Here is a 26,941-nt window from a genome sequence, read left to right as displayed (position 1 = left end):
TACCCCTGTCTTCCATGACCTCATCACTTGAGGTTAAGGCCACCCACTGCCAGGCATGAAATGGTAGGTTGGGCCCTCATGGCAGTGACTTTGCCATGAACAGTACTTGGGGAACCTGTGCACTGCTGAAAGTTGTTGAACTCCCATAATCCATGGTTCTTTCAGTATGCTGATCAGGGCTGATGGAAGTTTGAATTTGTCATCACCTGGAGAAACAGGTTCCTCATCCCTGACTTAAATGTTTTCCCACTAGACTGAATGTCAGCTATTCATTGGCATGGGTAGAAAAAAATGAGAAGCCTTATGAAGACCATTTGGGTGCAGTCTGTGGTGGCTGGTGCCCCTTGGAACTGCTGGGGCAGAAGACAGGGAGTCCAACAGGAGATGGAACCATATAATTCTAGTACTGTCCCCATCTTCCTCCTGTCTGAGTTTTACAGGAAGCAACACTGACACAAAGGAGTAGGAATCTGACAGGCAGGGCTGCCTCCTGGACTGGTTGTATATCAGAAGGCAGGCAAGTGACGGCTAGCTGTGGGATGACACATTGACAGGGCACTCCCCCCGTATGGTTTCGCATTGAATGGGGGACCTCTTGCTGAGATTCCTGCATTGCAAGAGGGTTGGACTAGATGACACTTGGAGTTTTCCCACTCTATGATTTGCCCAAGTCTGCCTAAGCATGGTCTAAACCCGCTCTCTGTGAAGCCCACCCATCAGAATCAAATCTGTTCCTATGGCCACAGCCTGCATAAGCCCCTTTCCCCTGCAAAAGCCTTATCCTCAGTTCTATTCTTCCACTGAAGAATATTGGAAAGCTGGCTTTTATACAGATGGAGAGGTGGACAAATAGCTGGACGTAATCTGCTTGATGTTCCCTATCTAATATCTCCTGGAGGGAGGAAATTCCCCCTTCCTCTCTTCTTGAGATTTGCCTCTATTTGCAAACGCTGACGGGAGCCAGCAGGACAATCCAAATCGATGGGGGAACCAATCGATGGGTGAGTTGTAGGCATGCCGGACACCCATTGCGGCGCACGCCGCCCTTTCTGCTTCCACCGAGACGAGGGACAGGAAGCAGAGCGGCTTCAGGGCGCAAGCCGCTTCCGGCGCGGTGTCCTGGGCGCCGCCATTTTCCCGCCCCCGCAGGAAAGCCGAGGCATGTCTTCCAGCGTCGAGCGCGTCGCTTCCTCACCGGAGCAGAAACGGTCCTTTTTCTGGTCCTGCTTCAGCTGCCGCGCCCTGAGCGGGGGGGCACTGATCGCCTCCTCCTTGTTCGTCTATTCGGGGCCCCTCCGGATTATGAGCCAGAGGATCCCCCCCAGCATGGGCAACATCGCCCAAATGACCTTCGCCGTCTGTAAGTGGGGGGCGCAGAGAGGGGCGGGGGCGGCGGCTCCGGGCTGAGCTGCGGCTCACCAGGGCCAGATTTAGGCTTGATGAGGCCCTCAGCTACTGAAGGTAATGGGGCCCTTTATACGTCCAGCTGTCTGTTGTCAACAACAAATTGTCGCTGTTTTTTGTGTTGAATATATGCTCATACCCTTAGTCTGTGCTGCCTGATCATCTTTAATATTAGATAACAGGTACAACAGTTTGACTTACATTCAACTGTGCTGCACTGCAGTCTGCGGCTGCATGCTACATGTTGCCCTGCAACCAGTCCATGCAAAATGTAGCCACCCTATATATAGAAATGAACAAACCAGTGATATTTTAGGGAGCAGACTAGCAGGCGGGGCCCATTACTTACAGCATAGGAGCCTACACAACAAAAAACACTGTTGCTGTATGTAGGTTTTATTTTATTTGTTTTTTATCTTATATTTTGGAAATGTACATCCAGTTTTTTTCCCTTTAATTTTTTTGGGCCTCCAAGATAGTGGGGCCCTAAGCTATAGCTTGTTTAGCTTATACATAAATCTGGCACTGGGCTCAGCGCCAGGACTGACTGAGAGATCGACATTTGGGTGAAGTCGCCTCTGAGCATACGCAGTGTGCGTTTGCCCTCACCGTAGTGAAGGTAACTGCGTCTGCCCTTCTGAGCTGGTGGGTGTGGATTTCAGACCTTACCCTGCCCGTCCCAGGGGACATCAACTGCCTCTGCTTCTTGGAAAAGTTAAGGTTCAAGTCCTCATGGTTGTGAACTGAAGGCGCTGTTTTCAAACGGGAGCATAGGAAGCCTTGTAGCTCGTCAGGACAATATTGCCTACTACAACATAGCCCCAGCTCTGCAGAGTCCCTCCTCCTGGCCCTTTCTGGGGATGCCCTTGGGGGATTCAGCCCCTGGGACCTTCTGCGAGCATTGGCCTCAGTACAGTGGTGCCTTGGGTTACATACGCTTCAGGTTACATATGCTTCAGGTTATAGACTCCACTAACCCAGAAATATTACCTCTGGTTAAGAACTTTGCTTCAGGATGAGAACAGAAACTGTGCTCCGGCAACACAGCAGCAGCGGGAGGCCCCATTAGCCAAAGTGGTGCTTCAGGTTAAGAACAGTTTCAGGTTAAGAACGGACCTCCGGAACGAATTAAGTACTTAACCTGAGGTACCACTGTAATCAGATCCCTGTCTAGGCCAGCAACTTTTTTATGGCCAAGTGTTTTATTAGCTCTTCAGCAGGGCGTCAGGGCAGTTGTCCTCCTCCCACCCTGTTTGTTTCCAGCACCTGGTCCTCAGTGGGTAGACCGCTGTTGACCATGGAGGCTCTGTTGTCATGGTGAATAACTATTGTCGTTACTTTTATCTTCCACTGATCTGATTACTGAGGCCCATTTCTGGTTCAGAGGTTGATCTATGCTGAGAGGTGCCCCTTATTTCTAGGGTGACCCCCCAAAAAACTGTACTTGGGAAAGTTGGTTCAGTGGGAGTGCTAATATCTCTCCTAGTTTTAGTCCAAATCATTCAACATATATGGGGCAGGAAACCAGCCCTTAAATCAGATAGACTAGCAATCGTTTCTCTTCCCTCGTCTTGCGGGGTATTGGCGATGTCTGTTTTGAAGTCAGCTCTGCACTTTGTTTCTTCCTGCTGTTTGTGGCACACATCCTTGGCTGACTTAAGATCAAGGGGGGGGGGGACCTCAGAACCAGGGGGCCAAATGGGCCCCTCTATCTGGCCCTTGGAACTCTTCCTTGGGCCACACCCATGTTTTTCTTTTTCTCCCTTCCAGGTCTCTTCTGTTGGGGTGTTACTATTTGGGTAAACCCAGTTGGAAGCTACAAGAAAGATGAGTGAATAGCTCATTACTGGATGCACATCATCTTTTTCCGGATCTGGCAGGAGTTCAAACCGTAGCCAATAAAAGACTACTGGAGGGAAATACCCTGGATTTGTTTGTGATGTCCGTGGCAAGCTGGTTTATATGCCAAGAAGACACCGTGCACCCTCTGCAGAGACTTTAGCATATCATGCTTTCCTTATGACAGAAATTGTCAGTAGAAGCTGTGATGTATGTCATAGCTGGGAGGGGAGAAAATCTGCTTCCTCCTGCATTAAAAAAACCCAACCCTAAGCACCATGTATTCTATGTAAATATTTAACTGGATTTGTTTTAATTAAATCAAGCTCTGTTTCCGCATCAGGGGCTATAGTTTCACTTAGGGGTCCCCCTCCCTGGTTTTTATCTTAATTGCAGCAGCATGCAAAGAGAAGTGGAAGGAAGAGGTTCCTTGCTCCCTCCCACAACACAATTTGTGAAAGAGGTCAAGGAGGGCCACTGGCTTCAATAGGGGATTTAAAAGGACGCAAAACTAATTTAGAAATTGTTGAGTGCTGTTAAAAGAGGCTGCTGCAGTTGCAAGAGACACCAATTCCTACAATTGCACAACATGACATCTAAAATAGCAGCTCAAATACCAACCATCCAGGACCCTGATGGAAGGTTTGTCCAATTGGCAGTGACCCCCATAAGCAGCATGGCCTTCTCAGTGGTGGCTCCTCATTTGTGTAATCCTCCCCCCAATTGAGATGCATCTGTCTTTCTCATGAGCAATCAGGTGGAATTTAAAAACAGTCCTCTTCACCCAGGTCTTTTGATATCTGGTATGTAGTTTCTAGGAACTTTATGCGAGGACTGGTTTTTTAAAAAGCTTTCAGATGTTAATGTTTTAAAATTGTTGCTATTCATTACATTTGTTAATTGCTTTAGACAGGAAGTCTCAAAGCAACTTAAAAAAATAAAAAACACAAAAAATATAAAAACCAGAAATAATTAAAATGATGTACAACACAAAATTCCTAAAATGATAATCTGAGCCTACAAAAATGTGAATACCATTGTAGAGGCTAATTTAACTATCAAAGGCCTGGTATATAAAATTGTCTTAACCTGCTGCCTAAAAGCTGACAATGATGAAGGGGTGTTTCAAAGTATGTTCTTTACTACATTTTTAATTGCTTGGAAGGGGAGTGTGTGGTAGAAACTTCATTCATGAATACATGAAGTCACACCCTTTTGGCCAGAGGTCACCAGCGGCATAAATAGAGTTTTCAGCACCTTGAGATTTATGGATGTTCTCTTGAATTATGTACCAGTCTTCTGGAAACGGACAGAGCAACAATGTAAATGGCTTCTAAGGGCACTCAGGGTGGCTAAATGTCTACATTCCAATACCGGAAGGTAACATCCTCACCACCCCTACAGAGGACAGAAGCCATGACTCAACTGGGAGCATATGAGAAGGTGACCAGGAAATTCTCTGATATCTGGATTCTTTGTACAGATCTATTCTGAGCGCTGGGTTGGTCTGGACCACCAGCTTTCCTCCCTTTGCTTGTACCCACAGAACATGTTGTCTTTGTTATGGTTTGGTTTGCATTGTCTGCATTTTTCTTTCTTTTTAGAAAGTTCAGTTTTTTAAAAAAACACACAACCCTATTAAATACATCAAAGTTCCCGGAGTAGAAGGGACGTGGGTGGCACTGTGGGTTAAACCACAGAGCCTAGGACTTGCTGATCAGAAGGTTGGCAGTTCAAATTCCCACGATGGGATGAGCTCCCGTTGCTCAGTCCCTGCTCCTGCCAACCTAGCAGTTTGAAAGCATGTCAAAGTGCAAGTAGATAAATAGGTACCACTCCAGCGGGAAGGTAAACGGCGTTTCGTGCGCTGCTCTGTTGCCCGAAGCAGCTTAGTCATGCTGGCCACATGACCCGGAAGCTGTACGCCGGCTCCCTTGGCCAATAAAACGAGATGAGTGCCGCAACCCCAGAGTCGTTCGCAACTGGACCTAACAGTCAGGGGTCCCTTTACCTTTACCCCGGAGTAGAGAGACAAGGCAGCAGGATAGCAGCCTTTTCCTGGAAGAGAGCCCCAGGCACTGCCCCCCCCATGCCAACTAGATGACTCTGAGTGCCCTACCTCTTAACAAATGGGATAAAAGAATTCTCGCAAGAAGCAAGGAAAGAGAGAATAGGTTTTATTCATGGTGTGTGTGTGGCATGAAGAGAGGAAGTCAAGTTGCAACCTTGCCCCTCCCTCCCCGACAGGAGGGGAAGCCCAACACTTTTCCCCATCGCATCCAACCCCACCCCGATCGTCGTCATTGATTCGGAATCCCAGCCCCAAGACATGGTGGTGCTTTGGAGTCTCTGTGGGCAGAGTTGGTTAGGAAAACCAGGAGGGGCTGGGATGTGCGCTCCCCCCAGAGACAGAGCACATGGGTCAGGTGAGAGTCACCTCCGGCAGCAAGGGAAGGAGGGGGCTGAGAGAGCGAGGAGGAGAGCCACTTCAGCTGTTGCCTTTCTTCGCTACGATCAACACAGCAGAAGGCACCAAACCTGCAGAGGAGAGGCAGAGAGAGGCAGAGAGTAGGAGGTAATGGGGGAAACTCACATTCAGCAGTTAGCAGGGCAGATGAGGTGGTGTTAGGACTTTGGGTCAAAGCAAAACGGTCAATATTTATGTACTGTTCTGGTGAAGTTGGGAACTGGCTCCCTAGAACTGGGCCAGGCAACAGTCGGGGATGATGAAACGTGTGTGTTCCAGTTGCGTCTGGGGAAAAACTGGCCCTCCAGATATTGGTGGACTGCAACTCCCATCCTGAGCGTTGGGCCATGCTGGCAGAGGCTGATGGGAGCTGGAGTTCAGCAGCTTCTGGGTTGATTTGATGTATTTATAGGCTGCTTTTCATTCGAATGGATCTCAAAACGGCTTACCAACAATACGTAATAACGTAATGCAGCTTGAATCGTATGAAATAATTAACAAATCCTCAATAAAACAATTGCAATCTATAAAACGCTATTAACAAAATGAACTAAAAAAAAAAGAAAGCTAACCATCACATTTGCAGCAAAAGTCGTATCATATGATCAACAAATCAATATGGCACTTAGAATCTATAAAACAATATTAACAGAACAGCAACTAAAAAAATCAGGTCACCAGTTCCTCTGGTGCAGGCTCTCTCTGTTCTTAGATGTAGCATAAAATGGGTCAGCTTCCAACAGACAGTGCTTTGACCTAGGATGGGTCTGGAACCTGGTGTTGCTGGGGGGCGGGTCTTCATCTCCCCTGCTCACCTGTCACTCACCTGACTTGGGGTGATGATTGCCAGGACTTCGGGGCTTGCAAAGCGCTTTACACAGCGCACAAGTAATCCACAAGCTTGAAGTCAAAACGTGAGCTGACAGGCAATGATTTCAAGCCTGCTTTCCGCAGGGACTGCCTGCGCAACTGAGCTCCCCACGCACAGCCAGACCAGCTGCATCTCTACCTGACGTCACATAAGGTATTAGGAGCGAGACGCAGCTTGGTGGGCGTCGTAGGCCAAACTGGGAGCCGTGCTGGGGCAAACTGGGCTCGTGACCCAGAGGTTCCCAGCGCCTGCCTGAGAATTCCTCCGTCCTCCACGGAGTAGCAGGAGGGAAACATTGCAAGCAACGCTCACCCCCTTCCCTCTTCCTACCCCAGCAATCTCAGACTCACCCAGCTCCTGCAAGGGCTTCTCCATGTCCTCCTCAGTGAAGACACGCCGCGGGAAGCTGGTGAGGAGGTGGAAAGGCTCGTCACCATTGTCCTTGCGGTTCAGCTCCACGTAGAGCCGGACAGCGGCCAGCTGCTCTTTGGCTCGAAATGTCTGGGTGAGCGACGTGCCGTCCAGCAGTCTCACCTGAGGAAAACACCGGAGGAGAGGATCTGAAATGGTGCATGAGTGTCGCATCCATGAACATGAATAAGCCTTGGGGGTTCTGGGCTGTCCTCCCTCTCCACAGGGAGATGATGGGAAAATGTACGTTTTTAGCCAGCTGCAGTTTAGTGTTACATCTGAACCCTAAACTGTGGCTAATCTTAACTGCAGTCATTGGGATGATAATGCACATGTAAACTTTTTTTTATTAAAGACCTTCATTCAGAACTCGGAGATTTCTTTTCTGCCAAAGGTTTTAACCATGCAATGGTAATTGCTTATTTCATTAATAATTAAGAATGCTAAGGTTTAAGGATTTTTAGTGCTTTATGTGGATCATATGCTTCCTGCACACGCTCTCGATAATCCTTAACCACAGGGTAGATGATGATGATGATCATCATCATCATCACCCCTTTTTTGTTGCAAATGTGGGGATAGAGATCAGAAGTGGGGGCCTGCCTAAAGCTATCTCAAGTGACACCACCACAAAGTCCAGAAAATCATCAGGGAGCCACCGAAGCTGCCTTTCCTAAGTCAGACTCTTGGTCCATCTAGCTCAGTACTGTCTACACTGACCGGCAGCAACTTTGCAGGGTTTCAGAAGGGAGTGGCTCCCCCAGCCCTACCGGGAGATGCCAGGAATTGAACCTGGTGCCTTCTGCATGTGAAGTATACTGAGCTGCAGTCAGGAAGTCAACATCTGGAGCCTTGCCTCTGCCATGAAAATACTAGGTGGCCTTACTAGGTGAGCCCTCAATCTCAGCCCCCCTCCACCAGCCCATCTGCAACGTGGTGAATAAGAATACCTTGCAGGGTTGTTGTGTAAGGATTACAGCTAGATAATGCACTGAAGCACTTGAAAGCACTACAGAAACACTAAGAAATATTACCATTATTTTGGAAAAAGTAGGTTCATATTTCCATTATCCATTGTGTGGAGCCAAAGAATATCCCTTCTTTACTCTCTGACAGGTTTTGTGAGATGTGCCAATAAGGATCAAGGAACGGGGTGTATAGATTTAGTATTATCTAACTAGGCTGTCCCTTTTTGGTTGTGCATCCTGGGCAAATAGCTTGAACTGCTGTTTGCATTTTCTGCTAATTGCATTTCGACATGGTTCTACTTCTGTATTTATTTTAAGATCAATAAAATTAAAGGGGGACGGGTGAAAGGAGGCTCACAGCAGGGACCAGTTTGGAACTGCAGTCTCCTCCAGTTTGCATGGCTGGACTGCTGATAACCTGTCCTGGTCTACTCCTGCTTGCATTAGGCAGGGAAGATTTCAGGGAGTCTTTTACGGCAGGAATGCAAAAGGTTAAGGCCGGCCACGACATGGCTGTATATCGCAAGCAGAGTGGCTTATGGTATGTGCAAGAAACAGATGAGAATAAGCAGCATTCTACACACAAACACACAGCCTGCCCCGCAGTCAGTTACCTGTATCCTGCATTGATCATACTCTCGCTTGACAGGGGGTTCCTGGCTGGGTGACGAGGGAACAGGTGTGGGTGCCGATTGCTCAGGCAGGGTGGAGCCTTGGGAAGAGCTGCTGCAGCCGCCGCCAAACTGAATTGAAAAGGAGAGGTGGGTCAGTGGACAAAAGACAGCCGCCCAGCATCATCCTGATGTTTGTTCTCTTTTTTTTTTTTATGATATTTATTGAAAATTTTAAAATTACAAAAGAGAATAAAAAAAGAAAAAAGGAAGAAAAAACAAAGAAAAGACAAACCACAGTCAAACAATACAAATTAATAAAAATAAAAATCAAAAAATAACATGACACAATTAAAAAACAAAAATATACCGCAAACATTTAAAAACAAATCCAATATTCTCATATCTTTAGCTGTCATTACCTTCTTTCTTTGACCACCTCCTCCTCCCTTTTTTTGTATCCTGATTATTAATTGTCACAGCAAATCCTTTCCATATTTCATAATATTCGGTCATTACTTTACCTTAATCTATTTTAATCTTATCTTACTATGAAAACCTTAAAACTTAAATCTTATTTTTACCAATTTCTCATAACCATAATATTCTTACATAATTCTTTAAACATTTTTGCTAAAGCCAAATAATTTCGTTCCAACATTTTTCTAACATTCATCAATTTTATAAAACAATCATAATAAAAGAAATAACAATCCAATCTTCATCCAGCGTCTCTTCCTCCTGGACCCGGGTTTTGTCAGTCCTTTCTATCCCATCAATCTAGCGCATTAACCTGGTAACCTTATGTCCGAGGCCCTTAAGTCTCTTCCATGTCCCTTCCGCAGCTCTTCTTCATATTTATAGCTATATTTTCCTTTATCTCCTACTTCTATCACTCTTGGGAACCCCAGCTTGACAATGCTTTTGACCCTTCTCGACAAATCAGCCCCTTTTCCATAGTCCCCACTAAGTTCCATGTGGTATTTAAGAACATGTTTCAAAAACCCTGCAAAATTGAGAGCCCCCACAACCCCAAACATCTCACGGCCCATTGCCAGACTCGAAAAGTCCAAACCTCCCTGCATAGGGGGGTCTATCCAACCCCCCATTTCCAAACCAAACCAAACTTTATCTTTCCAAATCTGGCTTTTTCCAAGTTCATTTGTCAAATCCAAGAATTCATGTTCCTGCTGGGCCGCAGCTCCCTCCATCCCTGGCGCCCAAGATTCAGCAACATCCTCTTCCCTCATCTGTTCTGTCAGGGCACACTCCTGATCTAATTCCTGGGTGGGCTCTATATAATATCCCACTGCCTGTCCAAAATTTCTAATCGCATCAGTCATAAAATCCGTCTTCTCATGTAGCTGTTCCAGTAGGGCACTTGTTTTACAGAAAGCACTCAACAGAGCTTCTGAATACATTGTCCTGCAAGGTCAGAAGTCTATTCCCACAATCGTAATCTGTAACAGCTGCGAGCTTCCCGATTCAAAATTGGTTACAGTTTAACAGGCTCCCTCTAGGGGAAAAACTTCTGCTTGTTCTTTTCTTTTAAAAACAAATCTAACAACAAAGTTTCCTTCTTCAGATATTTTGTCAATATTTGTTCCTTTAAAATGCGAAGGGGAACAATGGAATCACTATGTATCTCTTCCTTTAGCTATCTGTCAAAAACGTTTGTCTCTGGTCAATGAGCTTCAAAACGTCAGTCCTGACACCCCGCTCCAGGATCAAGACGGTGGAAAGTTACTTTACTTTACACTCACTTCTGCAGGTTTAAACAGTCCAGAAAAAATCCCCCCTCTTCTCCTGCTTCCGAAGGGGGTTCCACAATTTTAAATGATGAAAGTTAATCCTTTAGAAGCGATTTTCAGAACTTTAGTTTGCTGTGTCTTTGCTTTATTCTATCTACAAAGAAACAGAAGGCTGACTTCCTGTTTAGACCTTCCCGTTTCAGTGCCAAATTAAATTAAACTTTTAAGTCCAGTTTTCCTTTCTGCTCACAAATCCGTATTTAGAGTCCAATTGTCCGAAACTTAAGTACTCAGGGGTGGTTGTTTTAAAAGCCAAATTGTCCCAGGAAAAAGGCAGCGCTCTCCGGCAACGGCTGTGTGGCTTCGCTCCACGGAAGAAGCAGTTGACTCTCAGCACCGCGCCACTTCCCCCTCTTTGCTCCGGAGCCCGTTAGTGGGTTCCTTTGCGGGTTGGGAGGGGGCGCTATGGGTGCCCGCCGAGTCCCATGGTCACAGGCTTCATCCGCCTGTGATTTTTGATTGGGTCCCCGCTTCACCATAGCGGAAAAGACCCGATTCCCGTGGAGCTGGTCCCTCCAGATCAGAGGGAGTCCGCCATTACCGATGGCGCCACCCCGGAAGTATGTTTGTTCTCAGGGCAGGCTTGCACCCTAGGGGCAGAAAGCCCTGTTCACAAATTAATAATAATAATAATGATAATAATTTTTTATTTATATCCCACCCTCCCCAGCCAAAGCCGGGCTCAGAGCGGCTAACAACAATAAAATAATACAACATTCTAAAATCACAATCACTTGATTGAAATGCATTCTAAAACCAATTCATTCTAAAATCAATTCAAAATCAAATTCATGGCAACCACTGGGCTAGAGTTCTGTGGGGATTACCGAAGGAGGGGGTCAGGCTGTGCCTTGGCCAAAGGCCTGGTGGAACAGCTCTGTCTTGCAGGCCCTGCGGAAAGATGTCAAGTCCCGCAGGGCCCTAGTCTCTTGTGACAGAGCGTTCCACCAGATCGGAGCCACAGCTGAAAAAACCCTGGCTCTGGTCGAGGCCAGCCTAACCTCCCTGTGGTCCGGGACCTCCAAGATGTTTTTATTTGAAGACCATAAGGTCCTCCGTGGGACATACTAGGAGAGGTGGTCCCGCAGGTAGGTAGGTCCCTAAGGCGTATAGGGCTTTAAAGGTTAAAACCAGCACCTTGAACCTGATCCTGTACTCCACCGGGAGCCAGTGCAGCTGGTATAGCACCGGGTGAATGTGATCCCGCGGCGAGGACCCCGTAAGGATACTGACAAGCTGAAAAGTGTGCAGAGCTGGGCGAACAAGATGATCAAGGGTCTGGAAACCAAGCCGGATGAGGCACAGTTGAGGGAGCTGGGCAACGTTTAGCCCAGAGAAGGAGACAGAGAGCAGTCTTCAGCTATTGAAAGGGCTGTCACATAGAAGATGGTGCTCTGGGGGGATTTGAAATCAATGGATTCAGAAGACAAGAAAGGAGATTCTGACTAAATATCTGGAAGAACTTTCTGGCGGCAAGAGCTGTTCGAAAGGGGAACGGATTCCCATGAGAGGCCGTGGTCTTCATTTTAAGCAGAGGGATGGCCATTTGTCAAGGAGTCTGTAGTGGTGACTGCTTCATTGCAAGGGGTTGGACTAGGTTGTTATTACTATTACCATTTATTAAATTTGACATCACCCTTCATCCGAGGGTCACCGAGCGGTTTACAATAGAAAAACACTAAAGTACATACCATAAAGGTAAAGGTAAAGGGACCCCTGACCATTAGGCTGACTCTGGGGTTGTGGCACTCATCTCGCCGAGGGAGCTGGCGTACAGGTCATGTGGCCAGCATGACTAAGCCGCTTCTGGCGAACCAGAGCAGTGCACGGAAACATCGTTTACCTTCCCGCCGGAGCGGTACCTATTTATCTACTTGCACTCTGACGTGCTTTCAAGCTGCTAGGTTGGCAGGAGCAGGGACAGAGCAACAGGAGCTCACCCCGGGATTCGAACCGCCGACCTTCTGTCGTCCTAGGCTCTGTGGTTTAACCCATAGCAACGAACAAAAGGAATTCCCACCCCCACAGTTTAAAAGGCCATAGATTGTTTAATTAGTCAAAACCCTGGGAGAAGAGGAATGTTTTTGCTTGATGCTTAAAGATATGTAACAAAGGCACCCAGGGAGCCTCCCCAGGGAGGGCGTTCCACAAGCGGGGAGCCACCACAGAAAAGGCCCGTTCTCGTATTGCCGCCCTTCAGACGGCATATGAAAAAGGCCTCAGGTGATAAACACAGGGTCTGTTATTTGACTCTTGGAGTCCCTTCCAACTCTACGATTCTATAAGTTTAACAACACTGGCGGGTTTTCCCAACAGGCGGGGCCTTGGCCTAAGAGCTTTGGCAAACAAGCAGGAGCACCTTGCAATGCATTTGTTGCTGGCTTCCACCGTTTTGCACAGAAGGTGGGAGTTGGCCTTTCTGAAAGTTCTCTGCCGCAACATCCCTCCTACAAATACTCCATTAAAATGGATGCAGTGCTGAAATACGGATAGCCAGGTGCTGTTTATAGACTCCCAGCTCCCATGAGCCCCGGGCCACATGGTCAACGGTCAGCGCTGATAGCAAATGGGAGCCCAATAATGTTTGGAGGGCTGTTTCCCCAAGTCTTGAATTCATGCTCTGTGAATCAGCCTCAGCTTATTTGCTCCCCTGTCCTTTCTCTCCCTCTGGGTCAGCCTTGAGGAGACTGGAATTATTGTATTTTAATATTTTGTTGGAAGCTGCCCAGAGTGGCTGGGAAAACCCAGCCAGATGAATGGGGTATTTTTAAAAAAATTATTACTATTATTATTAGGAAACAGAACAGACTGGAGACAGTGCATCCGTTACCTTGATTATCCCTTTTGATTTTTAATTCTTTTTATTTCCACCTGTGGGTCCCACATCTCTCGTGGAAGGAAGCCACGAGCAAAAACACGACTCTCAGAGCACACCCCTTTCCCAGTCTCTGCTGCTTGCTTACCTTCTTGGCTCTCTCGGCCTTGTCGCGCTCTATCTTCTCTCGCACCCGCTGCCTGGAAAGGAGAAGAGTTTTCATGTGGGGGGGGTAGGAGAGCAAGGGAGGCTGCAACTCGATCACAAGAGAGCGCCATTCGAGAGCAGTCTTGGTGTCAAGAATGGGGTTATCCCAGCAGCAAAAAGGAAACTGCTTTGTACAGAGTCAAGACCTAGCTCAGTATTCATCTGCAGTAACACTCCAGGGGTTCGGGGAGTGGTCTTGGGCCTCCAGCTGTTTTTGGACTGCAGCTCCCATCATCCCTGACCACTGGCCCTGCTAGCTAAGGATGATGGGAACTGTAGTCCAAAATCAGCCAGAGGTCAAAGTTTGGGAAGCACAGAGCTAGATGGACCAATGGCCTGACTCGACAGAGAAGCAACTTCCTACATTCGCAGCTCCTTTGCTTTGATTTGGGAAGGCATTAAAAGCACCCGCAGACTGTGAGAGGTCTGCTGCTGTTCTCCACTATAGGAGCAGCCCCCTCCCCACTTCCAGCCCCCCTCTGGGTCCCCACTGACACCCTCCCACAGGCTCTCACTTGGCCAGCTTCTCCTCCAGTTTCTCCTTGCGCCTCTCCTCGGCCAGCTTCTTCATCTCGTCCTCCTGCAGCTTCTGGCGGATGAGGGAGAGCTCCTGGCCTTGCTTCCGGCGCTGCTTCTCCCGCTCAATGCTCTCCCGCTTCTCTCGCTCCTCCCGCTCTCGCTGCTTCTGAGTGATCAGCTCCATCATCCTGAAAGCACATGGGCAAAATCCCCGGGAGATCTCGTAAGCCACACAGGGGCGTTGCCGTAAACAAGAGAGGGTGGAGTTGGAAGGTGCAGCTGTGCCCTGCTCACCTCGCAGCATAATTATGCAAAGATGCCTTACCTAACCATCAAGATTTCATTAGTCCCATCATCCCAGACAACCAGTGATTCTGGCTGGGGATGCTGGAAGTCCAATACCACATAGGGACCCAAGTTCCACACAAAGTGGGGGGAGAAACATGCAGGCTTGCATGATTAGCCTAATCATATTCTAGTCGCGGAATCCGGGTTTTCAGGTTGCAGAATTTAAAGCCGCCAGAATTATGATTACCTCTTTGTCTGCTCCCGCTTCTCTTCTTCACTCAGGGGGCGTCGGTTATCTTCCTCTGTCAGCTCCTCTAACGTGGGATCTATGGGGAGATAAACCTGTTATGTTGCTACCCTCTGGGCTTGGAAGAACCCGAGGAGACAAGCAAGGAAATTCCTATATTTGAGGATGAGCAGAAAAAGAAAAAAGGAAAAGGAAAATTAACATATGAACATAACCAGAGCCTGTTCACTGGATGATTATTATTAATAGTAGTAGTAGCAGTAGTAGTAGTAGTAGTAGTAGTAGTAGTGTACCACCCTATACCCATAGATCTCAGAGCGGTTCACAACATAAAGGTCAAAGAATCTGAGTGCAACAGTAATTTTCTCCAGCTGTGATTCCCTGCAGCTGTTGCTTCTGGCATTGGAGAATGAAGCACTGGTAGCCTTATCCTGCATGAATCTGTTTAACCCCCTTTTAAAGCCATCCGAGTGGCTGACCCTGAAAAAGGGATCCTCAGGGTCCCTTCCAACTCTATGATTCTAATGTGAGTGGATTCCACAGATTTAACCATACACTGTTTGGGAAGAAGGACTTTATTTTGTCCGTTCCCACACTGTACTTCCAGAGTTCAAGAACAGGCACCCCCCAAACTCGGCCATCCAGATGTTTTGGGACTACAGCTCCCATCATCCCTAGCTAACAGGACCAGCGGTCAGGGATGATGGGAATTGTAGTCCCCCCCCCCCCAAAAAAAATGGAGGGCCAAGTTTGGGGATGCCTGTTCTAGAATGATGAGAGAGGGAGAAAAACCAGAGCCAACAATGTTAAGGAAGAAGGCTGACAAAGAAGCAGCAACGGAAACATTCAGATTTTGATTTGCGGCTTTTAGCATTGATCTTTCTTGGACAAATCTAACTGACCAAGCAGATTCCAGAACAGGGGTGGGCCAGCATGCTGTTACTGAACTATTAAGTCCCATCAGCCCCAGCCTGGGATGGGATGATGTGAGTTGCTGTCCAACATCTGGAGGGTGAGATGTCGGCTATTCCTCTTCTAGAACCTCTGGAAAAGTTGCCCTCAGTGGAAAGAGATGGAGGTTCGAAGGAGCTCAATTCTGGCTGGATGGAACAATTTCCAATCTCCCCTTCCTCTCCCAGGTGATAGTAAGAACTAGGCAGGCACAGGACCCCCTGATGAGGTTCCCTCCCACCTCAAGTTCTCCAGATTTGCTCTGACCTGATCCACTTTGCACTGACTCCGGCGTCCTTCCCTCGGGGGGCTCCTCTGTGCTCAGAACGTGGCCTTGTGGGGGCACGTACGGCTCGTCCAGGTCGGGATCATTTTCGTGCTCCATGAGCCTGGGAGTTAAGAGAGAGGCACCATTCAGGAGAAGACTGGTAAAAAGAGGGCTGCAAGGGTCCGCAGGAGGGAAGAAGGGAGCCAATACTCACCAATCCATCGCTGATTCAATGCCCTGGTTCCCTGTTAGTGCTAGGGCCTTCTCTCTGGGGAAAAAGGAGAGGAAAGAGGTAGTGAACTACATATGAACACAGGGCTATTCTACATTTTTTTTGTGCCTTTCTGAGAAGTGCTGGAAGCACAGGGCACTCATAACCCCAGCCCAACTTCCCCTTCATCTAGGGTGGGATGGGGGTTGCGGGACAACAGGGTTCGCTGCAACAATTAAGTAAAATCCACAAAGGAAGCTGCCATATACGGTACCGAGTCAGATCATTGGTCCACCTAGCGCAATACTGTCTGCACTGACTGGCAGCTGCTCTATACTATGATTTCAGGCACGGAATGTCCCCCAGCCCAACCTGGAGATGCTGGGGATTGAACCAGGGACCTTCTGCAGGCCAGGTAGACGCTGTAGCCTTTCCCAAATACTAACACAGAAAGCTGTCTTCTACTGAGTCAGACCACTGAGATAATATTGCCCACACTGACTGGCAGCACCAATGCTCTACCACTGAGCTACAGCTTTTTGTAAAGGCTGATTTTCAATTAAGGCCAATGGCCATGGTCTAGTACTGCTTGTCTGAACCCACATATACACTGGGAGCATATACATATACATATATAAAGGTAAAGGGACCCCTGACCATTAGGTCCAGTTGTGGCCGACTCTGGGGTTGTGGCGCTCATCTCGCTTTACTGGCCGAGGGAGCCGGCGTACAGCTTCCGGGTCATGTGGCCAGCATGACTAAGCCGCGTCTGGTGAACCAGAGCAGCACACGGAAACACCGTTTACCTTCCCGCCGGAGCAGTACCTATTTATCTGCTTGCACTTTGACGTGCTTTTGAACTGCTAGGAGCAGGGACCGAGCAATGGGAGCTCACCCCGTCGCGGGGATTCGAACCGCCGACCTTCTGATCAGCAAGACCTAGGCTCTGTGGTTTAACCCACAGCGCCACCTGCGGCCCATATATATACACACATATATACCTGCAAGCTAACACACATATACACTGGGAGCAGAGAAGGGATCTTGCACAGATCCAGTTTTCTTCTTTCTAGGCCTTCTGGGCAATAGATGTGGGACCAGAAGGGCTGGCCTTGCCATTTGAACCCTCACATGCCTCTCACCCCTCCCCAGGGACGGACACCTACGCTCTGTTCTGGGGGAAGCCCATCTCAATGAGGCTCTCCAGAGCTGTAGCCTCCATGCTGCTGGGCTGGGTTGCCACCACCACTGCCAGCAAACTCTGCAAAAGAAACAGGAGGAGTCCGGAAATTTGTGTTAGTTCCTTTAACAGCGACAGCGAAAGGAAGAGGTTAGCAAAGGGAAATAAGATTCCAGGAGCCAGAATTTTTAAATATAAGAACGTAAGGGAAAGCCTGCTGGATCCGTCCATCCTCCACTGTTTGCGCAGTGGCCAGCCAGATGTCTGTGGGAAACTGGCAAGCAGTTTCTTCTGTGGTTTCTAGCAACAGGTATTCAGAAGCATGCTGCCTGTGACCACGGAGGCAGAGCCCTGAGCAATCTGTACAACAGAACAATCTGTGCCACCCAGCAAACATTTGTCCTAAGATTTCTGGAATAAAGCTACAGTCAAAAGTTATCTTCGAAGTCAAAAGTTATCACTCTGCACTGGCACAGTGATAATACATGGAATTCTCATTTGTTTGTCATACTTTGGATACTTTATTGTACGCCAGTTTGGGAGGTGTGTTTTTTTGTTTGTTTGCCAAGAATGGCTTAAAAGTCACACACAGAGAGAATTGCTGGTCACGATTTTGTCGTGTTAATACAACTCCGCCACCATTCTGTTTCCAGAATGTGTCCTGTTTTCTTTTGCGCTCTCTGTAGTTAAGAGAGAGCAAACCTCCCAGCCTTGGAGAGGACTATCAGATCAGTGTGTGCAGCCAAGGCCTTGAGTGCGTGAACGCCACCCACACTCTTGCCTTGAACAGCTGCCTGTTAAGGTAGGAAAAAACAAGCAAGGGAAAAGTCCGTCTATCATTGCATTTCCACTCCAGGGGAGGTTTTGCTGGTTCATTTCTACACAGTCAAATTTCAGTTCTCGAATGGCTCCGTTTTCTAATGTTTTGGTTCCCGAACACCAAAGACCCGGAAGTAAATGCTCCGGTTTTCGGAACTCGAACGTCCGACACAGAGTGCAAGAAGCTTTTGCAAACCAATCGGAAGCCGTGCCTCAGTTGTCGAACGTTTCAGGTCAAATGGTCTTCCGGAACGGATTACGTTCGACAACCGAGGTTTGACGGTATCTGAGGACATGGTTAGCCAATGCAGTGACCTCCAGATGTTGTTGGACTACAACTCCCATCAACCCCAGACAAAAGGGAGCTGGAGTCAAACAGCATTTGGAGGACACCACATGGGCCAATCCTGTCTTAAGCTGTTTGTAAAAGCTACAGTAGACTTGCCGGGGGAGGTGGGATGAAGGAACTAGCCTCTCCACCCTTAGATGACTCTAACTTAGCCAGTGGGATATAGCAGTTTGACTGAAACACTAGGGCTGGGAAGACCCAAGTTCGAATTCCTATTCAACCATTAAGTCAACTGTGTAACCCTAGGGTCAGGCGTTCTACCCCACAAGCTCAGAGCAGCTTATAGCAGTTTTTCTAAGCATCAATAATTCTAGCCGTTTTTGGACTAGCTGGGCCTTCTTGACCGTTAGACCCACTATTAGTCCACTCAATCCACTGGAGCCTGTCTTCACATGCAGGTGAAGTCCCTGACTCACTGAGGGTTTGAGACCACTGTCACATGCTGACAGCTTCTGGGAGCCACAGGTGAGAGCTGAGTCTGGGGAACGAAGGTGGAAAATTACCCCAGAAGGAGCATGATGTGTCCACCCTCACAATATTGTTTAAGAAGCCTGCTGAATACATTTAAAATTATTATTATCATTATTATAGCAAACCTACCCAAAGACACACATTTAGTTACCTAGATTCGCTTTCAAAATTTTACTGACCTCATCAGTGTTTCAGTTTTTTCTAATTATTGGTGGTGACTGTTTCTGTTTCAAGATAGTTCTGTGGATTTTATCTGCGGTTTCAATTTACGCCTCTTATAAATCTTTGCAAATAAATAAAATGCATGTATTATTTACTTATCCCCAGGGGAAGGACCTATGGGGTTTAAATTCGTCCCATAAACACCCACCCAACCATTTCTTACGCTTAACGGCCCCAGCTTTCCTCCCCTCCATAGATCTTAAAGGGTTAAATGTAAGCCCCCCCCAAAGGTATTTAGAGCAAATGACCTGGAAAGGGGGAGGAGCCAAACGCGAGGCTGGAAAAGGGGGGTGTCAAGGCGGGGCCCTTCCCTGTTTCTTAAAGGGACCGCATATTTGGGGAATGGGGGGAGAACCCCGCAGGGCAGGCTGCGCCAGGTGGGGAGGGGGTCTGTACGAGCGAGCCCCCTTCCCCCTACTGCCGTTTCCCAGGGGGCGGGAGAAGGAGCCCCCCCCCCCCGCCTTTCACCTGCGCTCCGAGGGACCGGCGCTCTCGCTCTCTCTTCCCAGGCGGCAGCGGCGGCGGCGGCAGCAAAAGCGCACCGGAAGCGGCGGGTCTGTCGCGCGGCCGCTGTTTGGCTCACGTGGGCAGATTGCCGGAATGCGCGAAGGCGGCCGCCGAGGGACAGAAAGGGTGCGCGGTCGGTAGGGTCGGCTGAGAGCTTCGCCTTAAAGGGGCAGGAAACGGTTCGAGGTGGTCAAATCTGTGCCGAAGCGATTTTATCTCCTATTACACACATACACATATATACACACATGTACGTATGTATGTATCCCTCCCCAAGGCCACCACACACCTGTGTTCTATTTCAATTCATTTAATTAATTTATTTATTACTGCATTTATTGATTTATTCTTTTTTACAATTTCATTATGCTATCATACCTTTTCCCTCATTTATTCTTCCCCTCGTTCTTTCTACCTTTTATTTATTTTCCATTCCTTCTGCCTGCCCTTTTTTGAATTCTCTCTCTTGTAGTCTTCTTTTTTCTTTCACTTCTCTCTCTTATTATTCTTTCTCTCTTCTCTTACGTTTATTTAGTTCAGTTTTCCTATCTTTTGTTTCTTTTCTATTTTCATTCTTTTATTTTTCATTCATTATTTCTTCTTTCACGCTTTCATTTTTCAGTCTTCCATTTTTCTCTTTCTCTTTTGCTCTCTTTTTCTTTTCCTCCCATTCTTTCTCTTCTGTTTTCTTTCTGTCATATCCCTTTCATTCACATTTTCTCTTTCACTTGCTCATTCATTCATTCACTGGCTGCAAGGGTTGGGAACCTCTGCCCTGCAGGCCAGATTTGACCCTGCACAGATCCCAATTTGGCGCAGGGGGGTCCATTTTCCCCAACCTATACCCACTTGCCCATACCTGACACCGCATGAGACTTCAGGTGTGTGGCAGGACCAGTTGTGCAGCTGGGTTTCATGTGGGGAGCTCCATCATGCAGCTGATCCCAGAAGAAAGCAGCTTTGCCAGCCCTATGCTGGGAGCTTTACTGAGCATAGGGCTGGCAAAGCCTCTTCTGCGGTTCCCAAGAGCTGCACAAGGGACTTTTGTCAGGTGAGCAGGATAACATGCCCATCAGTCACCTGACATAATGATGCCAGGTGATTGGCAGGTTGGTCAGAGTCCTGCCAGGCAAAAACACCCAAGGAGGGTTTGATGCAGGGACGGTGAGGGTTGCAGCCAGACCCAAGGTGCCCTAAGACCATCAGAAAAGCTCTGCTGGGTCCAGGCCCAGACGGGGGGGGGGGGCATATGGGCCACTTGGCCTAGGCCTCCGACTCCAAAGGGGGCCTTGGTCAGCATATTCACAATCGCATACTCACTGGGGCGAACGCACTATTGTACATCTATATTTTCCATTTTGTCTTTATATGCAGATACGGTTCAAGCCTTGAAATAAAATTATTTGTCAGCATAACTTTTGTGAAAATTATTTATATACTTACTTATTTATAAGACTTCAGTTATCCCCAGGGTAAAAAAAGGGGGGGCACATTATCTACCTGGCCCGGGCCTCTGCCTGGCTCTGCAAGCATCCTGTTTTCGCAGTGATCAGCCAGACCTCCAGATTCCCCGGTGTTATGTACTGAGTTGAATAGGATCCAAACTGCAGCAGTCTGATTGGTCCTAGAACAATAGGATCCAAAATGCAGCAGTCTGATTGGTCCTAGAACAATGCAGCAGTATGATTGGTCGGCAGGAACCACCCAATCCAGCTCCAGGTGGAAGTGAATCCACAATCTAACCTAGAAGTTACCAGAGCAAAGATGACAGAAGTTAGGCTATACCTGTCCAGACAGGCACGCAACTGGGCCACCAGCCAAAGCTGACGGAAGGCACTCCATGCCACTGAAGCCACCTGAGCCTCAAGCGACTGCAAAGGATCCACAAGTACCTCCAATAATAATAATAATAATAATAATAAATTTTATTTATATCCCGCCCTCCCCAGCCGAAGCTGGGCTTCTTCAGAGGGAGTGTAACTCCCTCAAGAGCAGGCAACCCTCCCATCCATCCAGTCTAGAGAACCTCTCACTAACAGTCCCTCAGCCTTGTCTGGATGGAGCTCCAGTTTCCTGGCTCTCATCCAGTCCATTACCAAGGCAAGACAACGGTTCAGCAGTCTACACAAAGCTCAGCCAGGCTGGCAAATGCATTTCTCTGCCCCCACCCCACTGAAGCTGGTGGCGACTGGCATTTGCTAAGCCGTTTTTTTGGCTGCAGAGCAGTCATGGGGATGGGAGCTGTTGGGGAATATTCTGCAAGATCTCACATACACCAGAGCCGTGACCTCGCAAGCCCTCGCGTTTTACCCTAGTAGGGTTTGTTGGGGGGGGGGAATCTCTGCAACTCTCCTCCCTCCTATTGTGGCAGGGGGAGAATCACATGCATCATTATGACCTGGTTTCTGCAGCTGGTGGAAGCCTGGGCAGAAGGCCAAAGGCAAGAGAGAGTGTGTATGAAAGAGAGAGGGAGCTGCCTCTTTAAAGGACCCCTGGAATCCAAGGGGCAGTGTGCACTGGTCTCCGAGTGCAAAACTTTATTCAAGTGTAAAGCACACACACAGCGAGAGAGCGAGAAACTGGGAACAGATTGCAGGGCAGAGGCCAGGCCTGGGTCTCTGGCCAAAGGGGCACAGCAAAGGAGAAACCGGGCAACATCTAAGATTGGGAGAGAGCGTGCACCAGGGGCTGCAGGGGTGGCGGAAGGAGGAATAAGCAGGTCCAGAACTGGGCGAGGGGCTGGAGCCAACAGGACGATTCGGAAGAGGTGGGCATCAAGGCAAAGAAGAGGACACAGGTTGGAGGAGATCGGAGGCCGGAGTGACAGCTGACGGGGAGTAGAAGGCAGAGATGGGAGCCCAGCCAAGAAATAAATCCTGGATGGGTGAGGGCTCCTCGCCTCTGTGGGCAGTGGTGGGCTCCACAGGTTGGCCTGTCGGCCATTTCTGCCTCTCCGCCTGCCTCTTCCTGGTAGAGTTGGTGGCCAGCCGGGTGACCGGCTCACTGCTCCTGCTTTCCTGCGCATTCCACACCCTGGGAGGTGCGCTGGCTCTTGCTGTGGCCTTGACCGATGCCTGGCTGGCGACCGGAGGACACCCCAGTCGGAGGAATACCTTCGGGTGGGTGCGAGCCCGCATTGCGGGCACCCTGGCCAGCGCTGTCTTCCTGAGTGCCCTGTGCCTTGCGCTCCTGCCCGAGGCGCTCCGCAGGGTGGCCGATCCACACGTCACACAGCATGCGTTGGCTCTGATGGGGATCGGGGCCGTGGGGATCCCGATCCACCTTGCCAGGGTGGGACTGCGTGGCCAGCAGCCCCAAGCCCCGGGCACCAGTCCGTGCTGCAGCAGGAGGAGGGTGACCAAAGGAGACAGCTGTGCCCAGGAGATGGAAGGTGAGTTCGTGCGAAGGAGTGACCGGGGAGCATTGGGACCGGCGGGGCGGAGGGCAGGCAGCCCAATGGAAGGCAGAATCAGGGCCAGTAACAGATGGAGTCAAGAGCCCGCATTCTCTTCCCTGCTGAGTTCTACAACGACAACATTCAGACTGAGGAGGAGGAAGAAGTTGGCAGGTTGTGGCACCCTCTGGGTTGGTTGTAAGAAATTAAGACGGGCAGGTACGGCTGGTAGGGGGCAGACTGAGGTGGGTGGGGCAGTGCCCCAATTGCCCTAATGAATCAGCCTGTACTGTGAGTGAGGGGGGCAGGGAAGGAGAGTAGGAAGAAACGAATGGACTGTCTCATGTATAGGCAATGTGGTGCCCTCTGCATGTTCTTGGACTCCAACTCCCATCTTCCCTGACTGTTGGCTATGCTGGTTGGGGCTGATGGGAGCTGGAGTCCAGCGATCTGTGTAAGGCACCATGTTGGCTACACTCGGGCTATCAAATCCTGGGGTGGAGAACCTCCAAATGTGTCTTGGACTTCAGCTCCCATCAGCCCCAGCCAGCATCGCCACTGACCTGGGGGCAATGGGAATTGGAGTCCAACAGCATCTGGAGGGCCACAGGTTCCAATCCAGTAGTTCGAAAATTGGAAACCTTAAGGAAAATAACAAGGTTAATGCTCTAAAGATGTTTCTGATGACGGCTGAAGAGGCAAGCTGTGCTTATTAGGGAAAATGGCTTGCCTCTTCCGCAGTAGAGGTACCTGCAGTGAAGGATAGGGCTGATCAGCACAGCCAGCCAGGATAGCCAAATGGCACCTCCATATTCAGAGGCAATCTGCTCTCAACTGCTGTGGAGAAACAACCAGGGAAGGGTATTGGCTTCTCAGAGGCTTCAGGCAGTTTTTTTTTGGAATAGTGCTGGCTCAGATAGACCTTGGATCTGATCTAGCAGGACAAATCTTACCTTCTTTGCTCCCCCAGTTCTCCTTTCTGTGATGTACATCTGGGGATGGCAGACAAATTAGATTCCTTTTGCATTTTAATGAAAAACGACCCTATTTGCCCTTCTCGAATCAAGACACTAACACCTATCCATAGAAATTTGCACTTCTCACGGTTATGCACTGGACTTCTTCACACCATTGTGCACAAAAATATATTCAGTTAAAGTGTGCATAAAAATGAATATGTTAATGACTCAATCTTAGGGTCATGGGTTTGAACCCCATGTTGGGTGAAAGATTTCTGCATTGCAGGGGGTTGGATTAGATGACCCTCATGGTCCCTTCCCACTCTACAGTTCTACGATTCTAAACTTGGAAATATTTGAAACGGAGAGAATCTGAACCTGACAATCTCATCCACCTCTTAACTCCCACATAAGGAAATGTCTCAGGCCTGTCCTGAGGGCTGGATTAACCATTAAGCAAAATAATCACCTGCTTGGGGCATCAAGGGAAGCAGGTCACCACAGAACATTTCCATTGCCAGATTTTTTAACATTAATGGCCACCAATTGCTCAGCTCAGTTGAAACTGAGCTATGCAACAAGGCAGTACTTCTCTATGAAGTACAGAAGCAAACATGTTACCTAAGGTTAGTTTTGAGGATCTGATCAAAGACTTGGCAATTAGAAAAAGTAGGGAAAATGTGTTCAAATAAAGCAGAAGCATACAAAAATGAACATTATTTTCCATCTTACTGTAGGTTTCATTTCATTTCGAAAAATTTAAAAAAGGGTTATTATTGTTTATATTTCGAATTAGATATATATGGGGGCGCCAAAATATTTTAAGTGCTTAGGTCCTCTAAAGGTCTTACAGTGGTACCTCGGGTTAAGTACTTAATTCATTCCGGAGGTCCGTACTTAACCTGAAACTGTTCTTAACCTGAAGCACCACTTTAGCTAATGGGGCCTCCTGCTGCCGCCGCGCCACCGGAGCACGATTTCTGTTCTCATCCTGAAGCAAAGTTCTTAACCTGAAGCACTATTTCTGGGTTAGTGGAGTCTGTAACCTGAAGCGTCTGTAACCTGAAGCGTCTGTAACCTGAAGCGTCTGTAACCTGAGGTACCACTGTAATTTGGTCCTGCCTGTCCCTTCTCTAAGCTTCTGGTTCTTTTTCCTCATCTACAGATCTGCTGGGCAACGGCTCCTCGGCCAACGGGCAGCCCTGGATGGAGGAGCACAGGGAGGCCAGTCCCATGCCACCCTCAGAAAAATTGGGGCAGTGGACAACACTTTGCCTTGGTCGGGTGGTCGCCTGCCTGGGCCCTGCGGCCGTCCTTCTGTACTCTCTCATGTTCCACCTGCTGTGGCCTCCTTGCCTGGGCAGCGCAGCCTGCCTCAGCCACTGCCCCAGGTCAACCTGTTGGGCCTGGCATACTGCGGAGGCACTGCAGTGGGGACGCGCCCCTTGCTGGCTGCTCTACCTGGACCCTGGGCTCGCCGTGGCTGTGTCGGTGGCCCTGCTGTGCTTGGCTTGGCCGGCGCTGCACAGCTCCGCTCTGGTCCTCATGCAGGCCGCACCGGAAGAACTGGACCTGAGGCTGCTGGAACTGCAGCTGCGGGCCACGGAAGGCGTGGTGGCCGTGCGGGACCTCCGCGTCTGGCAGCTCGACGGGCCCAGCAGCTTAGTGGGCACGGCCCACGTGCACTGCCGGGACGTGGCCACATGCGAGGCCGTGATGGACAGGGTCCAGCGGGTGTTCTGCGAGCATGGCGTTCACGCCGCCACGGTTCAACCAGATCTCAGCGTTTGTCCGGGTGGCGGGTGGTGCGAGGGGGCGCCACGAAAGAGGTGCCTGGCCCCGTGCCCTGCCACGGTCATGGAATATGAGACCACGGTGTGAGCTGAACAGATGCACCACTTGGGGGGTGGGGTGGGGGGGAGACCAGGGTGGGGGGTAGGGGAAGAGTACTTCATAAATTTCCATTTTTATCTGCTACAGACGTCCTGCTTTCTAGCTAGGTGATGTTACGGGTGTCCGCAGTAATACCGTATTTCTTGCTCTATAAGAGTCACTTTTTCCCTCCTAAAAAGTAAGGGGAAATGTGTTTGCGTCTTATGGAGCGAATGCAGGCTGCGCAGCTATCCCAGAAGCCAGAACAGCAAGAGGGATTGCTGCTTTCACTGCACAGCGATCCCTCTTGCTGTTCTGGCTTCTGAGATTCAGAATATTTTTTTTCTTGTTTTCCTCCTCCAAAAACTAGGTGCGTCTTGTGGTCTGGTGCGTCTTATACAGCGAAAAATACAGTAAATTGGTGGAGGCGCGGGGGAGATTTGTGACTTGTAACCGCAGGTTGTTGACTGGACTATTTGCAGCCTTTGTGCGACTGGGACACATGCACTGTTACATGGTACTGAAGAGAAGCAACGAGAAATAATGGTGGGCTGTGCCTCTTGGTGATTTAGTGTTTAATATATATCTCCGAACAAACTTCTAACAAATTGCTTGATTTGTGCATTTAACAATAGCAAAGGGAGGCACCAGAAAGGCACAGCAGCTTCAATTTCATAGAGAATCATAGAATTCTAGAATTGGAAGGGAGCCCCCCCCCCCCAAGGATCATCTAGTCCAATCCCTTGCAATGCAGGTGCCACAGCTAAATAGCCATCAATCTCAGTTTAAAAACCTGCAACGAAGGAGAGTCTACCACCTTCCAAAATAGTCTCTTCCACTGCCAAACATCATCCATGTCCTTCGAACAATGAGTGGGCGCGATGCTGAGGTTCCTGGGAATCTCAGCATTCTTTCTTTTAGATGCTAGTTTCTAGTTCTCATGATACAATTTGCAAAGTGAATTATGCAAATCAAGAGAAGTCCACCAGATACGAATGAAATATTTATATAGGCCACAGAATCCTCCTTTATTGCATGCAGAATCATAGGCATTGGTTTCAGAGGTAGGGTCTACAGTGGTACTTCGGGTTAAGAACTTAATTTGTTCTGGACATCCGTTCTTAACCTGAAACTGTTCTTAACCTGAGGTACCACTTTAGCTAATTGGGCCTCCCGCGGTGCGACTTCTGTTCTCATCCTGAAGCAAAGTTCTTAATCCGAGGTACTATTTCTGGGTTAGCGGAGTCTGTAACCTGAAGTGTCTGTAACCCAAGGTACCA

At 48.7% G+C, this 26,941-nt stretch overlaps 2 protein-coding genes and 2 long non-coding RNA genes across 5 annotated transcripts in view; 3 read left to right on the top strand and 1 right to left on the bottom strand.

The window, feature by feature from the left end:
• Positions 1 to 1,089: 1,089 nt before the first annotated feature.
• Positions 1,090 to 3,582, top strand: LOC308465756. Its single transcript, XR_013980558.1, has 2 exons — positions 1,090 to 1,360; positions 3,175 to 3,582. It is a non-coding gene; the product is annotated as an uncharacterized lncRNA (long non-coding RNA).
• Positions 3,583 to 5,405: 1,823 nt separating this feature from the next.
• Positions 5,406 to 19,537, bottom strand: UBXN1 (UBX domain protein 1). Of its 2 annotated transcripts, none has more exons than XM_080984824.1 (10): positions 19,398 to 19,537; positions 17,055 to 17,149; positions 15,892 to 15,945; positions 15,677 to 15,798; positions 14,459 to 14,537; positions 13,920 to 14,111; positions 13,346 to 13,397; positions 8,575 to 8,703; positions 6,932 to 7,115; positions 5,406 to 5,781 (listed from the first exon to the last, which is right to left on the bottom strand). In XM_080984824.1, exons 2-10 carry the CDS (start codon positions 17,108 to 17,110, stop codon positions 5,732 to 5,734), a joined length of 918 nt encoding a protein of 305 aa, XP_080840950.1. In that variant the 5' UTR covers positions 17,111 to 17,149; positions 19,398 to 19,537; the 3' UTR covers positions 5,406 to 5,731. The 2 variants fall into 2 exon arrangements, with proteins under 2 accessions (XP_080840950.1, XP_080840951.1); XM_080984825.1 differs by lacking the exon at positions 19,398 to 19,537 and adding an exon at positions 18,887 to 19,077.
• Positions 19,538 to 21,443: 1,906 nt separating this feature from the next.
• On the top strand, positions 21,444 to 25,688 carry LOC308464983 (proton-coupled zinc antiporter SLC30A1-like). The gene is made up of 2 exons (XM_080984741.1): positions 21,444 to 22,827; positions 24,955 to 25,688. The coding sequence occupies exons 1-2, from the start codon at positions 22,287 to 22,289 to the stop codon at positions 25,668 to 25,670; spliced, it is 1,257 nt and encodes a 418-aa protein (XP_080840867.1). The 5' UTR covers positions 21,444 to 22,286; the 3' UTR covers positions 25,671 to 25,688.
• A 44-nt stretch (positions 25,689 to 25,732) lies between these two features.
• Positions 25,733 to 26,941, top strand: part of LOC308465224 — a 192,006-nt gene continuing 190,797 nt past the window's right edge. The window contains exon 1 of the long non-coding RNA XR_013980369.1: positions 25,733 to 26,074. This is a non-coding gene — a long non-coding RNA (uncharacterized lncRNA). The remainder of the gene's footprint in view (positions 26,075 to 26,941) is intronic.

The sequence above is a fragment of the Podarcis pityusensis genome, assembly GCF_964106645.2.
Source record: "Podarcis pityusensis genome assembly, chromosome: 16".
In the NCBI taxonomy this organism is placed as follows: Eukaryota; Metazoa; Chordata; class Lepidosauria; order Squamata; family Lacertidae; genus Podarcis; species Podarcis pityusensis.
The sequence above is the reverse complement of the archived record's forward strand: the minus strand, read 5'-3'. Positions and strand labels throughout refer to the sequence as shown.